The 17,499-nt window shown below is 37.4% G+C and overlaps 1 protein-coding gene across 1 annotated transcript; it reads right to left on the bottom strand.

The window, feature by feature from the left end:
- Positions 1–9,580: 9,580 nt before the first annotated feature.
- On the bottom strand, positions 9,581–10,486 carry LOC122806008 (olfactory receptor class A-like protein 1). The gene has a single exon (XM_044076250.1). It carries the CDS (start codon positions 10,484–10,486, stop codon positions 9,581–9,583), a length of 906 nt encoding a protein of 301 aa, XP_043932185.1.
- Positions 10,487–17,499: the final 7,013 nt, after the last annotated feature.

Here is a 17,499-nt window from a genome sequence, read left to right as displayed (position 1 = left end):
TATCAGTATACATGACCATTCCACCTTCTTATATATATATATATAAAATATTGTTCACTAACGCATAGGCCATTTCAATGCATTTTACTGGGATTTAAAAGGTAAATGTCAGGAGTTATTTTTATGCACACATTTCCTGCAGAAAATAAGGAGGGGAGTGGCGGGACTCGAACCGGGAATGCCTTCTCTTTGTGCAAGGGCTCTACCACTAAGCTATTGCTATTTGGCTTCATTTGCATATCAGTAGTTTATTATCCTCTTCGATATCTACACTGCTAACTGTAGCTAAGCAATGTGCAAACCCGTGCATACACGTCCAAATACGGGCAGCTATGTCATGAATAATAAAAAAAAAGGAAACCTTTACATTTTTAACTTGTACAGGGATTTAGAATGTGGGGGAGTGTAGTGTTGGGTTTGTGGACATTTGAGCGGACTCGCTCATTTCTGTTGACATTTGCTGTTTATGCACTTGCAGAGGCGTGGATATTTGGACTGCTCGACAGTCTGACATGCCCCCTGCACTCGTGCACGGTCCGTGTAAGCCTTAGAGTTGAGTCAGCACGCCCTCATGAATATGCATGACGCGCTGACATCATACCTTTACACTGCAGTGTCCGTGTAAGACTTAGTTAGTCTTACACAGAGGATTAGTGAATCCCGGCTATTATGATTACATCACGGTAATTTTACAAGATAGTACATACGAAATTACATAGTATTTTAAAAGTAAATACAGAATTTACAGGAATTACTGTAGAATACAGTGCAATATAGCATATTGAAAAAAGATTGATAAAATTGTGAGAAGTTACGCAAGCAGTGTAATCTACAAGAGAATATATATAGAGATATAAATACATTTTTTTATATTGAAATAGGCTGAAAGTTAAGAAATGGAAAACATCATTAGAGGGGTAGTATTAGGTTAATAGTTATTAGTGGGAAAGTATAGTCATTAGTGAGGTAGGTTTAAAGAGGTCAGGGAAAATAAGAAAAAGATAGGTTTGTCAGATTAGTAGTAAGACTCGAGGTTGTTTAAAATACTTACAAATCACAAAGATTTTCTTACTGGATTTTAAGGGTAAAATTGGGGTGAGCTTGAAAAAAGCTCCAGGAGATAAGGATGACTTATCTATTTGTGTCGATGCAGGGGCAGGTTTTAGTATTTAACAGGTATTTCTTAAGGGTGAGTTTGAATGTATGGAAGTAGCTAATGGTGTTTATGCTGGTTGAAAGTGAGTTCCATAGTTTAGTGAGAATGTATGAGTAAAAGCAGTGTCCAGCTCTATTGTTTGGTAGATGGACAGTTATGAGTTGTTTATAATAATATTAATAATTAATTAATATAATAATAATAAATAAATAATATTCTTAAGGACACGGCAGTTGTTTGCATTGCAGACAATTTTATGTGCTATGGACAGTTGAATGAGGTAAAGGTGATGTGGAAATTCCAATTAGTTTAATTCACTTAAGGCTTGGCAGTGATGGGAGTGGTATGAGCTGCTTGCCTCAAATTTGGTGATTTTATAGTAGCTGGACTATAGCTTATTTTGTAGGGATGAGTGCAGGTTACTAAAAATGGGGACACACAATATAATAGTGAGGGGAGCAAGTAAGTGTAGGTGAGAGTTTTTTTGATGGCGCTGTCCATGAAATGTTTATGTCTGTACAGGGCTCCTAATTTGCAGTGTTTTTTTAATAGCATTACCAATATGGTGTTCAAATGTAAGTTTATTGTCAATGGTAATACCTAATAATTTAGCATTTTTAGCATAGATGCATTTTCCTATGGCAAACCTGTCGGGTCTGGGTAGAGCAGCTGTGATCCTATTATCCCGCAATAGGACAGGGCTGATTTTTTTTTTTTTTTTTTTTGTATGTGTAGTCCAGGTAGAGTTGGAAATTTAGGAAATGGTCCAATGAAATCCCTAGGTATTTGAATGAAATGAAATTTTCAGTACTGATAATTAGATGACTGAAGATTGTTATAGGTCTAGGGATAGAAGTGAGCTTTTGTCTATTGCCAATAAGTATTGTTTTTGTTATAAAGTAGTTGTGCAGTAATTGTTTTTCATTGACCCATTGAATAATTTGAAAAAAGACAGAGCAGTTGGAGTGAAAGGACCATGTCATCGGCATAAAGCAGAAGAAGAAGATGGGGTAAACCAAAAGGGAGTTTGTTAATGTAGATAGAAAAGAGTAGAGTTATTGTAATAGAAACTTGAAGGATACATTTTTACAGATGGACTGATGTAGAGGCTGATGAACAGAAATGTTTTATTTTATTTATTTATTTAACATTTGTTAACTGGGAAAGTCTGACTTGGAATTAAGCGAATTTTCAGTGGCGGTCCAGGGAAAAATGCTCCTGGCGCATGTCTTTGTAATGTGGGAGGAAACCGGAGCAACCAGAGGAAACCCACATGAATGCAGGGAGAACATGCAAACCCCCACAAAGAAGGCACCCCAGCTGAGAATCAAAACAAAGAGCCTCTTGCTGTGAGGCGACAATGCTACCACTGCACCATCCCAAATTAATTGAGTAGTGGTTAGAGAGGTAGGTTTTGTACCAGGGTAGTATATCATCGCTGATTCCTATTTCAATGAGATGGCCTAGGAGAGATGATTGATTGACAAGATTGAAATCTCACGTGAGGTCAATAAAAATGGCTCCATCAATTAGGCCTTTATCAATTCCAAGAATAATATTGTTGCTGAGGGTCCAGAAGCTGTAAATGTACTCCAGCCATATCAAAAGCCATGATGCTTTTAAGAGATAATGTTGATATATTGAGTGAGTTGCAAGTAAAGACATTTTCCACAATAATTAATAATAAGCTTTTCCAAAATTATTCTCATAAGATGGAAAATGCTACCATTGGATATTAGAGGCACACAAGACTTCTCTAAGTTTATAAAGCTAGTAAATCACCACTTATTATAAAGGTCTGAATGCATCTTCTTCCATGATTGAGGCTAAGCAACACATTTCTGACTTTTGTGCAGTAATTAATTTTGTAAGTTCAGACACCGATTTCTTTGGAACTGCTTTTTTCTAACTGTAAATATGTCTGATACCACTTCATGTTCATAACTATGTAAACATGTTTGTATCAATAGTTTATGATTCAGCTGACTTTGATCTTACTTTGTGTTCTGTTAGTCTGTAAAAATTGCATATGCTTGTAAGTAGTTCTTGTCTCAGGATATTACTAATAAAACTTCCTTGGTCAAAATTCTGAAAGTCATCTAACAGGTTTAAAACAGGTTTACAAATAGAAATAAAAATGGCCCCATCAATTAGGCCTTTATCAATTCCAAGAATAAAGTTGTTGGTGAGGGTCCAGAAAGCTGTAAATGTACTGCAACCAGATCAAAAGCGATGATTCTTTTAATAAAGAAGGTTGTATTAGTTGATATATTGAGTGAATTGCAAGCAAAGACAATTTTCCACAACAATTAATAATAAAATTTTCCAAAATTATTCCCACAAGACGGAAAATACTACTATTGGATATTAGAGGCACACAAGACTTCTTTAAGTTGAGAGCTAGTAAATCAGTTATTAGAAAATTCTGATTGCATCTGCTTCCACAATTGAGGCTAAGGAAGCAACACGTTTCTGGCTTTTGTGCAATAATTAATTTTGAAAGTTCAGAAACTGATTTCTTTGGAACTGCTTTTCTCTAACTGTAAATATGACTGATACCACTTCATGTACATAACTATATAAATACATTTATATCAATAGTTTATGATTCATCTGACTTTGATCTTACTCTATGTTCTGTTAGTTTATAAAATTTGCCTATGCTTATAAATACTTCCTGTCTCAAAATATTACTAAAAAACATCCTTGGTCAAAATACCAAAAGTCTTTTAACAGGTTTAAAAACAGGTTTACAAACAGAAATAAATAAAAAAAATAAAAATAAAAACACATCATGATATTTTTTTTTCAGTTTTTCAGATTCAGATTATTTTATTATATTGTAAACATTACGGTTAGAAGATTTACATTTCTTTCCTATATAAATTTAATAAACATTAATTTATATTTTTTAAGAAAAAACAGCATAACATTTTTATCACCATATAACAGACTGGACTTTATCATCTTATTTTACATTTCATTTTATTTGCTAAGCTGTTTTTAGTGTGGTCACACTTAGTGGTAAAGAACAAGAGTAATGAATTCCACTGAGTCTGCTGCAACTACTATGAAAAATATAGTTTAAAAGATTTTTGTCATTCTAAGGGGCCTACATAAGGTAAATCCTGTATACACTGGCTTACCACAACCAGTGGTGCTGTTATACATGGATAACCACAAGACATAAAAAATGTCTGTCTTCAAATGCTAACCTCGATCTCAGTCTGTTTAGGACCTAACATTGGTAAATAATCCCATTTCCATATTTAAGTTCACTGCTTTTTAATACAGATCTCAGTAGGCCAAAAAATATGTAAGTGCATAAGAGCTAAGCCATGACTTAGTCCCATGCAAAAACAAAAGAAATGAACAGTCCGAGGCTTCTTATTCTTCTTGAGTAATCTAATATTATTTTAGCTAATAATCTTTGTGCAAAGACTTTATCATCTCTAATAGTGAAGAGTTTTAACTTTTAAATGTATAGACTTCGTAACATAGTCTTAAGATGTAAGCAGTTTCTTAGTAGTTCAAATTAAGATGAAGTGGAGATGAGACTGGCTTGGGGCCATTTGCTATAGGAAAACAAGAAAATAAACTCAGACTCGGGACTATGTAAATGAAACTTTGTAATTTGCATATCAAATGTGGATTGCAACAAGATGAAAAACGCATAACAGCAGCTATAAAACCTCTTTCCTGTATTAGTCCCTGTAAATGAAAACAATTTCTTAATACCAGCATAGTAGAAAAACACTTAATAGTTCCTCTTTACAAAGGATACTACATACATGAAAATGCATCCATTATCAACTTAGCAGTATGCTTAAGTTCTACATTCAGGTTTGTGAGTCTCTTTAAATAAGGACATCTTGAGAGAACATGTACAATGTTCTCCTCACTCTTCTGATTCGTGCACCATCTCAGCATATTCTCTCATTGCATCATTTTACCTTATAGAGCTGAATGTTACATAATCATATAATGCCCTTACGTCTCTGTTACGTAAGTCATATGCAAAGTCAGTTTTTCTCCACTGATGCATATTTTTTGCATAACATCTAAAGAATTTTTTTCTTTGTCTCTCATATATTTCTCGTTATCCACAATTCTTTAACAAACATCTCACGTATGTGTTTGAGCACCTTAATGTGTAATCATCAATAATCTGTTAAATTCCATTCCCAAAATATTAAGATCTATTCTTTTTTAATCCATATCTCTTTTCCTTCCAAACATGTCTTCAGCCCTTATGATTATATGAACTTTACCTATTTTACTAATATTTAGCCATCTAATAATGCCTGTTTGTTTTCTTTCCCAAATATATTCCTTACATACAAGTCTCAAAATGAAGGATGCAGTCAAATAGTTTTCCCAGTTGTTATATAAACATGCTTAAAGAGTCACCAGGCTCTTATGCAGTGTGTTATTAGACATTTTTTTGTTTTAAGGTAGTTGTGTATTGCAGACTAGACATTTCATTCTGAGTGGTACTTTGCAGATGTTATCTATTTTTGATTTTATGTACTTTCTATATTGTTATTAGAAAAGGCTATACCTAAATACATGAAACTGTTTGCTGCTTCCAACGGCTTTCTTCTCACATGGATCAGTAATCCTTGTCTCTTATTCTCAATATATCCTTTTAATTTGGTTTGCTGACATTTATGGAACATCAAGATCTGCTATAAATGTATTAATCATTTGTTTTTTCATTGCTCAAAGATAAACGTCACAATTAATAGATCATCTGCATGATTAATGTCTGCATATGACATTTTACTTATCTTTTTGATACTGGGACTTATATCTATGCATATATCTATATCTATACATATTATACCCTTTTCCACTGAAAGATCATGCCACCATTCGCTGCATAATGCTCAGAACATACCCAGTGCCCGAACTTTTATTCTACATCACCAGTCCCTCTAAAATATCCAGAACCATTGTTTACTTTTCTACCTCTATTTTAAACTGGTAAGTAGATACCCAGTCAGTTGGTAACACAACTGTGAAATTATGTAATTAACGTTTACTCGTATACTTTGTTTGCTAACTTTTTAGTATATTTGATTTTTACATTTGTATTGATCTGCTTCTAGTCAACATTGTCTTTTCTCTGCCCACTCTTCTTTCTTGTAATTTCTCACTTATTTTTTCATTTTTAACTTCTTTGTCACTTCCTGTTTCTTTATATCACATCTCTCTTATCCTTATCTTGCTTTGGGTTTTCTCTCTCACATGTTTTCATGTAGTGCTAAACATGAGTGTGACTATGGGTAGGAAATGAGATAAATAGAGTAAATTGTCAGGGGGGCTATATATATATATATATATATATATATATATATATATATATATATATATATATATATATCGGTTTAGTATCAAAATGAAGAATGAAAGTACAGCAGACATAGGAATGTTGAACGTCAGTTGGCTGATTCCCGTCTTGCTGGCCTACAATTTGGTGAGTGTCCTTTGTAGCAATTGCCTCTGTACATTTGTTTATACATGGTCGATGTTATGAATAGAGATGGGGTACAGTGCTGATCAGGAAATGTATCCTTTTCCTCCCTGTAGTGCTATCTCGGAGTTGGAATATATAGTTTGCAGGTGGGGTGTGGGGAATGCAAGTGAAATTGACCCCCTGCAAGAACATGACTTCTGTCATTGTGGAGTACTGAACTGCATTTGTTCATACTGTGGAAAAGCAGGCAGATAAGTTGTAGCAGGTAAGAATGTAATGGCTGACATCGAAACCTGCCAAAATCAAAATACTCGGTGTTTTGATTCAACCATGTCAGCTAATTAATATGCAGAATATCATCGTTTTTACTCAGGATTTTGACAGGATATATATTGCTAGTGCAATGCTACCTTAGCATCTTTGGAAGTAAGGTTAGATGCTGACTTGCTGACCCTCTTCCCTGTTAACAGAGTTTACTGTGAGTCAGGTGTGCTACATCCTGATCTGAATCATCTCCTTTCTCTCTACTGCTCTGCATTTATGCAGTACTATCTTCAGCGCTTTCATGAAGTCTTATGGCAAATATTTGTCAGTGTTTTACTTTAACTGAATGTGTTTGTAAATTAATTTATGCTTTATATTTTGAACACAGCACATGTTGACTTATTTTGACATTTAGCAGAAATAGTTTTAGGTGTAGTACTGGGCTTGAAAGGGGAGAAAGAAAATAACCTCAGCTATGTGTATCAGCTTAGCTTCATATGTAGATTTTAAGTAAAATAATAGTTATTTATTACTATGCTAAGCCTTTTATTGTTTCTAATAGAGACATTTTTCCTTTGAGCAAGAGCCTTGACATCAAGAAAATAATGCATGTCTCACCATAACTTGTAACAGATACAAAATTCACTGCCTACTGTAAAATAGGGGATCTTTCTTTAATGTTGGTTTATTTTTTAGGAAGTGCAATAAATGTGTCACAAGCTTGCTGATGCACACACAAGTCTACCTTTCTTGCCATTAGTACTTGAAAAGCACATTTGCAGGAGATTACTGTAATTGGCATTCATTTTTGTTATAACTTTTTTTACACTTTTTGACCTTTAATAATGCAAACTAGCCAGTAAAAAGTGTATTGACATTCCTAAAGTATCTAGAATAATATAGAACAATCATTCCAAAATAACGTCCATTATCAACAATTACAGAACACTGTGGAATGAAAGCTAAAAAATGCATAATTTACTAGTACAGTTTCATTCTACAGAATCCTAATCAGATACACCTGTGCAGCACAAGATGAGTGATGGAATTGATTGTGGTCTCCTGTTAGGCAAACTAAGTCTGCAGGCTATACTCATCTCTGACATGTGTAACATAATCAGTAAGGGGATCTATTCTAACATGCTACTGCTAAGCTCTTGAAACAGACTGATCTAAATTCTGAGTGCTAGGATGGATGAACCAATGGTAATGATGGGTATAGTTGATAAAGAGGACTTTAGGTGTCAATGGGGATGTCAGAGTGTGTTGTGGGAGAACTACTATAGCAGGACTAGCCATACGGTGCTGTAAACTTTGGCTGCAGATGATTGTCACTGTTGAAGTGACACCCCGACTCCATGTGCAAAAATGAGAAATAGGGATTGTGGATGGACAGATGGATGGATTTAGGCTAACAACAAGTTTGTGTTGTGATTGTCCAAACTAAAGTGTATATGGTTAAGTTCTGCTTGAAATTAATTGAATGACGTTTGTGATGTTAACATGTGACGTTATTAAACTGTGGAAATGAAGAACAATTCCCATTTCTGTAAAGAACTTTAACAGACATGTAGTTTCCTTCCTTTCAATGAAGTATTTCTGATCCAGAAAATCTTCTTGATCTTCATGACTACATCATAATATAATCCCCTACTCCAACCATAAACCTATGAGTACTGAATGACCTATGTGCAATAACACATCCTGCCCTGCTCACTGTTCTGAAGGCTGAAAAACCAAAAAAGCCCCACCAACTAAAATAGGTGGAAAGCTTGATTTTCACATTAGATGAGTATGTTTAATTAAACCAGAATGCACAGAGACACAACACTTTGCTCACTTCTTAAGATATTTACATGATATTTCACTATTTTTAATGTGCCAGTTTAACATCTTTTTCAAAGTGTTTCTATTTTCTTATTCTAATATGTCAGACATCAAGTCTATTTAAAAGTTATATGGAATCCCTTGTCCTTCAACAAAGGTACTCTATTTCAAGCAACTAAACAAACTGACCAAGAACCTCAGTGTTGCTGGTTAAGTGTATTTTTCTTCATATGAATGTCTCTATCTCTCAACCTGCAGACCTAGAAAATAGGAACAAAGCTCCTTGAAAAAGAGGGCTATCTAGCTAAAAATCTGTACTCCATAACATTTGAATACCAAATAGTAAACAATTCTTCCCACTTCCAGGGGGATACTACTCCGAAAAACATGTTCAAAAAACAGAGTGACAAAATGGTGGAAAATAAAAACACATTATCAAAGAAATAGTATAATAGCTGTAGACTTTGATTAATTAAATTGCCAAATTCTACAATAAAAGGTCTTTTGTTTTTTGCTTCATAAAATGGAAGACGTAAGATATTTGCTCTCCTTTTTTAAATTATTGATGACAGTATTATATTGGCCATGTAGAATGGTTTTCTGCACAAAATTAAGCTTCAGAGAATCACAGGTGATGAGGGAAATTCAAAAAATAATGTGAAGGAGTAAATAAAGCCTGAAAATAGGGACATGACTACAAATATAGGGTTATCCCAAATCAGGTATGAAACTAGAAATGTTCCTCCAAAATATCCCAACTCAAAGGTCTCTAAATGTTCCATTATTTCAGATGCTGATGTTGGCTTAATTCATATAATTCAGGGAAAAGTGGAAACAGTATCATTATGAGTTGACTATCTCTGTAAACATTTGAAAATATTTTGAATTTTTTTATTTGACACAATGATTAGGATAGGAAAGAAAAAGGTATAGCAAATTGAAAAGAAATGTCGAACATCAGTAACCACAGGATGAATAACTTTTGAAACTGCTATCTGATAAAGCCATATAGTGTTCTCTACTCCAAAGAACAATATATACATTGTGACTAAGGACACTACAGTTTTAGCTGCTCGAATCTCCACATCACTGTTCTGGTTAGAGTTTCTAATATCATTTACTTGTTTCCTATGTTGAAACAAAACCAGTAAAATATAGACACTAGCTATAGTCATAAGACCTACCACGATGAGATCACGGCTGAAAAAGAGAAAGCCATAAACATAAAAGAAAACAATAGTTGGAATAATAGCAACACAATACCCATAATTAAATATCAACTCTGGATTGGAAGAATTTGTCTGAGGACCTAAAAACATGAGTCCTTCTGTTTCCATTAATGCATACAGCAACCACAGAAAAAAGGTGACATAAAAAATATACTTTGGTACACTTTGTTTTATATGAGCCCATTTTGAAGATGGTGGAATTATTGTTACACACTGAACACAGCTGAGAACTGAAGTTAAACAAAATGCCATGCCTCTTGATATCCTCGACAGATAAATTACAGTTTTGCAGCCTGCATGACTATTTACTATTGTTCCAAACAACATAAACATTGCTGCTGGAAGACCTCTAGTAAAAATTAATATTGTATTTGCAAGTGATAAATTCCATAGGATTAGTTCAACAGGTAGCAGCTTATCTACACAGCAAGTGATCCAAGAAAGTGATCCAACAATAGCCAAATTTCCAGGAATTCCAACAATCGCTACCAGGAAAAAAAGAAGTCCCTTAACGACAGCATATGTTTCCATTATATGTTCCTTCTATTTCTACAAGAAAATGAAAATAAGCTTTCAGAAATTTAGATAATATTGAGATTAATGTACAATTTTCATATCTTTAAACTATTAGTTTACGATCAGAATATAGTTCTATCTTTGGCATTATACTCAGCATGCATTAATGTAAAAGCAAATCAAAGTGTTAAACAATACCGTATACTCAATATAAAATGCACTCTGTTTGTTTAACATTTACATGCCATAATGATATGCACCTTTTGTTATTCATTCATCTTTGCATGTGATACAAATAATGTCAGTATACTCCAGCATTTGATGAAAAAGAGAAAACTTTATTGGGAAACAGAAAGGCAAAACAGCAAAAACGATGTTAACAGCTTCATTTGTATTCATAGACCCACTTTGAGCTGGTCAAAAGTCTCTGGGCCGGACTCATGAAACCTCAGTGTAAGACTTAATATGTCTTACTCGGAGGCTGCAGTTGAACGGTATGATGTCAGCATGCCATGAATATTCATGAGGGCACGCTGACTCATCCGTAACTCTTACACGGACTGAGTAGGCAAGCAGGGGGCGTGTCCTACTGCAGAGCAGTGTAAAAGTTCACGCCCCTGCAAGGTTTTAAAAAGCATAATGTCAACAGACAAGAGCGAGTCTGCTCAAATGTACTTGCACCCAATACCACACTCCCTGACACTGTAAACCCCCATCAGAGTTATAAAACAGAAAATTTTCTTTTCTTTTTTAAATCCACAGTATAGCTGCCCGTATTTGCACTTGTTTGCGCTGGTGTGCCCATTGCTTAACCACAGTTAGCAATTGTGACATTGAAGAGCATATAAGAACTACTTATGCAAATTAATCCAAATCGCAATAGCGTAATGGTAGAGCATATGCACAAAGAGAAGGCCTTCACGGTTTGAGTCCCACCACTCCCCTTCTTATTTATGTTTTAAATCAGAATTTGAAATAATACCAGACAAATATGATTAAAATTTTATTAAAAGCAGTGACATGGCCAATGTATCAGCGAACAAAATATATATTTTGAAAAGACCCAGATATATAATAGCCTGCTGTTAAGCAACGTTTTACACAGCTAAACACAGGTGACGATAGTTTAATAGCACTTTACCCATCTAAACACAAGTGTCCATAGTTTAATAGCGCTTTATCCAGCTAAACAGAGTTGCCCATAGTGTAATAGCGCTTTACCCAGTGCACTAGAGTTGCCCAACATTTAAAAGCGCTTTACCTAGCGCAATGTGTTTGTGCGGATGTGTGCACTGTGCCAACCAGGGCACCATAGGGCACAGGGGAGCAACATAGAGCTAAGTTGCTTAAACGCAGCCACACCCCCTAGCCTGTCTAGACAGTATTAAAGTTAAAGAATGACAAGGTTTGAACCCAGGACCCTTTGCATCATAATCAAAGTACAGAACCACTAAGCCATGACCACATAAAGGAAACAGCCACTATTACTATTCATAAACTTAGGAATGGTAGTTTAACCATTACTAAGCAAGTCTGCAGTCAGTCGAGAATTTTACAAAATGACCAATCACAAAAAAGTGCGGGAAATGTGGCATATTTAAGCTCCACAGGCGGGAATACACGCCATAACTGATTGTAGCTCACATCTGCGGTAAGAATGTCTGGTGTTGGAGAGGGAGCGTGCTTCCGAGCACAGAGATGGGGCATCAAGGAGTCCCAATACATGGTTTGGCTCCTAGTCCACCATCACAAGACAAGACTCCTGCAGGGCCAGTTCCAAGGGACAGAGTAGAAGGCAGAGGCTTGGAAACAGTTAGCTCATGACCTCCCCAGTGCCACAGGCATTTCCTGGACTGGTGAGCAGGTCCGTCACCACCATGCGGACTTGAAGAGATGAAAGGAGGACCACCTGAACCAGTGGATACAGGAGGCCCGTGGGATGCAGGATGACCCACAACTGAGTATGTAGCCATGGAATGCAGTATGTAAGGATTTAAAATGGAGTATGTATAACGGATAGGAATGTCTCAATATCCCTTCATTTACTTTAAGCTGCAGGTGACCGTGTTACGAATCAGCAAGCCTCTGCTGATAGGCTGCACCGCCAGGCAGGTTAGTGATTATTCTGCATGTATTGTTATATAAAATATGGGAGAGAGCATGAAGGAAAGTGTTGTAGTCCAATAATACAGACATAAATGGACTGAATAAGTCCTCTGCATTTACTGTCAGGTAAAAACATTAGAGAGGCAGAAAAAGAGTGTAGTAACCCATTAAGAAAGGTAACAAATGTCTGGAATAATATCTCTGAAGGCACTGTCATATAAAATAATATGTGAAGTGAGCCTGAAAAAAGAGTGTGCTAACCTATTAATAAAGGTATAATATGTCGTGAACATGTCTGCCATATATACCGTTAAAAAAAATAAAGGAGTGAGCCTGTGGAAAAGTGTGTAATGTCATTAATAAAGGTCTAAAACTCCAGAGTGTGTCTGTTTCACTTAATATGAAATGTTGTTGTACCCTTGCATTATACAAATAGTAATGTGTTAGAAAGTGCTGGCAACCCAGAGTTCTGCAGTCCCATCTAAAGTGGGTGATGGAAGTGCTAGTAGCTGTGAAGTAAATATACAGTCCTAAACAGTCAGTTACTAGCTGGCATGCATAAGTCAATCTGGCACATGAGTAGCATGCTAATATGTTCCCCAGAAATGTAAGTGTGCTTCAATAAATGCAGGGTTCTGTACAATTAGAAGTGAAAATCTCATGTGAAAACATCCAAATATGTTGATAAAGAAATATAAATGCAACTATGAAATATGTAGCAGTAACATCTGCATCCTGGATAGTTAGTATGTGAGATATAGGTCAAGTATAGATTGAACTAGCCAAACCCACTACACAACCTAATGCATGGTGGCAAGTGTAATAATACATGCAGGGAATATACACCTGCAGTCACTAGGAATTTAGTGTAGAGTAAAAGAGTTTATAAGATGTTAATGGAGTTTTTTTCTACACCCTACAGTTTGTGCATAAACCATGCAATTCCGCACATCAATGGGTATGTGTAATCTTAAATATTTGTCGGGATATATGTCCTATTGTTCCATAAATATTTGCACTCATGTTGATGCATGTGCCCTGTTCAAACACCACGTTCATGGTGGCCTGTTGCTACCAATTATCCATGCATGTGGTTGGAATAACCACTGTTGTTCAATATATGCATGTGTTATGTTTGCTGTTCAACTGTTGGAACTGTGGTGTGTTGGGTTAATGGGAATATTACTGCATGCTGTTACAACTAATCTGGAATGCTGTTGTTTATGTTGTAATGAAACACACTGAATCACAAAACGTATGGGAAGGCCAGTCCCAGCGGACCCACCTGTCCCTCCTCAGTTGGCGAGTGCACCTGGCACCAGTGGCTCTGGTGCCCAGCCTGGACTCCCCCCCCTCCGTTGGTCCTGTGCCACCTTCGGGTGGAAGCACTGCAGGGGATGGGGCTCAACCTCCCTTGCAAGCATGGGTGGAGAAGGGCCACCCATCACCCTTCGAAGGGTCCGGGCTGTGGTGCATAGGGAGATCCAGCATTCAGTCACTGATCCCCTACACCAGCTTGAGGCGAGAGTGGTGCGTCTCATGGAAGAGCCTGCCCGTCCTACTCAGCCCCCAGCACAGCAACCCCCGAGGATGTGAAGGTGCAGTGGTAACTGCCCATGGGTGGGGATCTCAGTTTCACTGTTACCATCTGTGGGCTCATGGGCTTGTGATTTCCAAACAACCTTTCCTGTCAATTGTGTTCACCCACCCCATGTGTCAAATTCCACCACTGTATGCGTCTTGTTTGTCTTGACTGTTTACCTCCCCAACCTACCTCCCCAAATATACCTATGTCCCCTACCTCACTTGCCACTCTCACCTGAAAAAAAAAAAAAGGCAATCTGTGCCCAAAAAAAATTACGCCCCATACATAGCTTCCCATTTTGCACACATGTCCATAGGACATGTATACTGATAATTCTAATTGGCAGTGCAACAAACTATGTTGTCCTCACCCATCTCTCAGGGGTGGAAGGTCTCAAAACTCACTCCAAATTTTCAACATATGCACAGCTGTTGCTGTTAAAGAAATGGGCAGCTATGGACCTTCCCTACACCCTTCCTCCACATTCCGAGCTTGTTTTCCTACTGTCTGTCCCTCTCTGTGCCCCCTTTTTCACCACTTTCCTATCTCCCCATTTTCTTTTCTTTAAAAGAAATTAGTGCGGGGGTTAGTGGGAGTAAGCATTTTTAAGCAGTAGTTAGCGGGGGTGCGCGAGTGTGAGCTTGTGTGCACTTAGCTAAGCATTGCTAAGCATCACACAAACCCGCGCCAACCCACTTACAACTGCTTAAAAGTGCCTTAGTCACTCTGTATGACAAGGCCCTTGTATTGCTCAGCAGCAAAATAAAAATACCCTTGTCAGTCTTGAACCCTGGACCTTGGACTCACAAGTCTGCATGAAGTACCACTAAACCACAGCATATATACAATAACTTAGTGCTGAAAGCAATTTATCATGCATTACCATGAGTGAATGTAAAGGGAAAATAGGAATGGCATAACACAAATCTTGTTCTGTAGGCCTTAACCAGCAGGTGTTGTTGAATTGCATGACATGACTGTGAAAAGAGAATCAGCAATGCTAGTAGAGAATAAGGTTACAGTAGTAGCTTACAAACCTCACACAGTATCAGGGCAGGATACACACTGGCATATTTGCATAGGTCACAGGTCAGACCTCCCAACAGTGACTGCTCTACAGTGATGACCCTGATTTGTAAACAAATGTTAGCTGTGCCCCTCTGACTCCCTGTGAAATGTACTAACAATAGGCAGAAAGGTGTTGAATCTCACTTAATAACAAATGTCAATAAGTGAGTGTAGACACCGCTTGCATGTCAGAAAAGGTGTAGTAATAGAAATGTTCTGAATCACCCAAAGTCTGAACTGCAAAATGTCTGAACTATATGACAGGTGTATCCCAGTTATATGTACCTTTCCCTGAGGCTGTTCAAATATATACGTGAGAGTATCTGAGGCCTGGAACAGTCATAAACACACAGGCATATCAGCTTGTCTGCTGTTACACACTCTGCAAATAGCTGTAGAATGAATCCCACAAGCATGCCCTTATGTAGCAGTACAACACAGAAATAGCAACGGATGTAGCCATGAACTGCTAGCAACCACCTGTGACAATGCCATTGTTCAGGTGCTAAAAAGACTGCTGTGGTGCACAGTCAAAGAATACTAGGCTGACCTCTGTCTACCATCCGGATATGTCCATAGGTGGGAGCTACTCAGACAGACTACAAGCCTTCATAGACTTACAGGTACACAGCAACTCTGCATGTTCAGTAAAATAAACATCACACGATAATAAATAATGCACACTGCAGTTCTGCACCCCTACCCAAAGGTACTATATACCCGTGTAGTCAGGCACAACCAAGGGTGTAGGTAGGCATACACAGTACAGAAATATGTCCAGTTGTCCTGAGCAGACTGTGCTAATGTCAACACAAACCACAAACTGTTCAGATGTGAGTAACGTACTAATGATAGTATAGCAGTTCACAAACAGTGCATGTGCCTGATATTCATAATTGGTAGTACAACATACTTAGATGTCCTTACCCCTCTCTCAGGGCTGGAAAGTTTCAAATATCCCACCTAATGTATTGCATATGCACAGCTGTTGCTGGTAAAGAAATGGGCAGCTATGGACCTTCCCCACAACCATCGTGTACATCCCAAGATAGTTTCCCTATTGTCTTCCCCTCTTGAGCACCCTTTATCACCACATTCCTATCTCGCCATTTACTTTTCTGTCAAAGACATGAGCGCGGGGGTTAGCGGGAGTGAGCACTTGTAAACAGTAGTAAATGGGTTTGCACCAGTGTGCGCATGTGTGTGCCTAGCTTAGCATTGCTAAGATATGATAAGCTACACCAATCTTAGCTTACTATTGCTAACATAAAATGAGCTAAGCTTAGCTTAGTATTGCTAAAATACAAAAAGCTCAGCTAAGCGTAGCTAAGCATCGCTAAGCGTCACACAAACCCGCTTACAACTGCTTAAAAGTGCCTTAGTCACTCTGTATGACAATGCCCTTGTATTGCTCAGCAGCAAAATAAAATACCCTTATCAGTCTCAAGCCCCACACCTTGGACTCACCAGCCTGCATGATGTACCACTAAGCCACAGCAGATATACAATAACTTGGTGCTGAAAGAAATATAACATGCATTACAAGGAGTGAATGTAAAGGGAAAATAGAAAAGCCTTAGGAATACATTGCAATCAAGAAATATAACATGCATTACAAGGAATGAACGTAAAGGGAAAATAGGAAAGCCATAGGAATACATTGCAATCAAGAAATATAACATGCATTGCAAGGAGTGAATTTAAAAGGAATATAGGAAAGCCATAGGAATACATTGCAATAACTACTGTTGTATGCCAGTTAATTCCCTAATTCCAAATGAAAGTACATACTCCCATGTATCTAGTGTTAGCATTAGGATGTGTGAGTAAACTTACACACTGAGAAGAGTGTACTGGAAGAAGCAACAGTCAGGTTTCAGTACAACATGCATTTCACTGGCTACAACCCAGCTTCAGATATGAGACATATACCAACCTTCTGACTGACACAACAATGTCCACAGCAAACAAGCATGGTCCCCACCTTGCAAAACTGAAAGGCCTACGCCTACCTAACCCATCATTTTATAGCAGTGTCCCGAAATCACAGTGAGAACTGCAATTACCACACAGCAGGCTGCATGCAACTACTAAATGGTGAGCATCAATTGGTGCAGAGGCCATCACATGCACATGTGCAGACACCTACAAAAGCAGCCTGTACTTGCTGTCCACACATGCAATAATATCATTGCAGCAACTGGAGAGAGAGAGAGAGAGAGAGAGAGAGAGCGAGCGAGAGAGACAAACAGACAGACAAACAAACAAA

This window comes from Protopterus annectens, chromosome 7.part0, assembly GCF_019279795.1.
Source record: "Protopterus annectens isolate FY-2018-M chromosome 7.part0, PAN1.0, whole genome shotgun sequence".
Lineage (NCBI taxonomy): Eukaryota > Metazoa > Chordata > Ceratodontiformes > Protopteridae > Protopterus > Protopterus annectens.
This window is presented reverse-complemented; position numbering and strand designations above follow the sequence as displayed.

Coding starts and splice junctions, on each gene's coding strand:
- LOC122806008 (XM_044076250.1), bottom strand. CDS start 10,486: ATGGAAACATATGCTGTCGTTAAGGGACTTCTTTTTTTCCTGGTAGCG.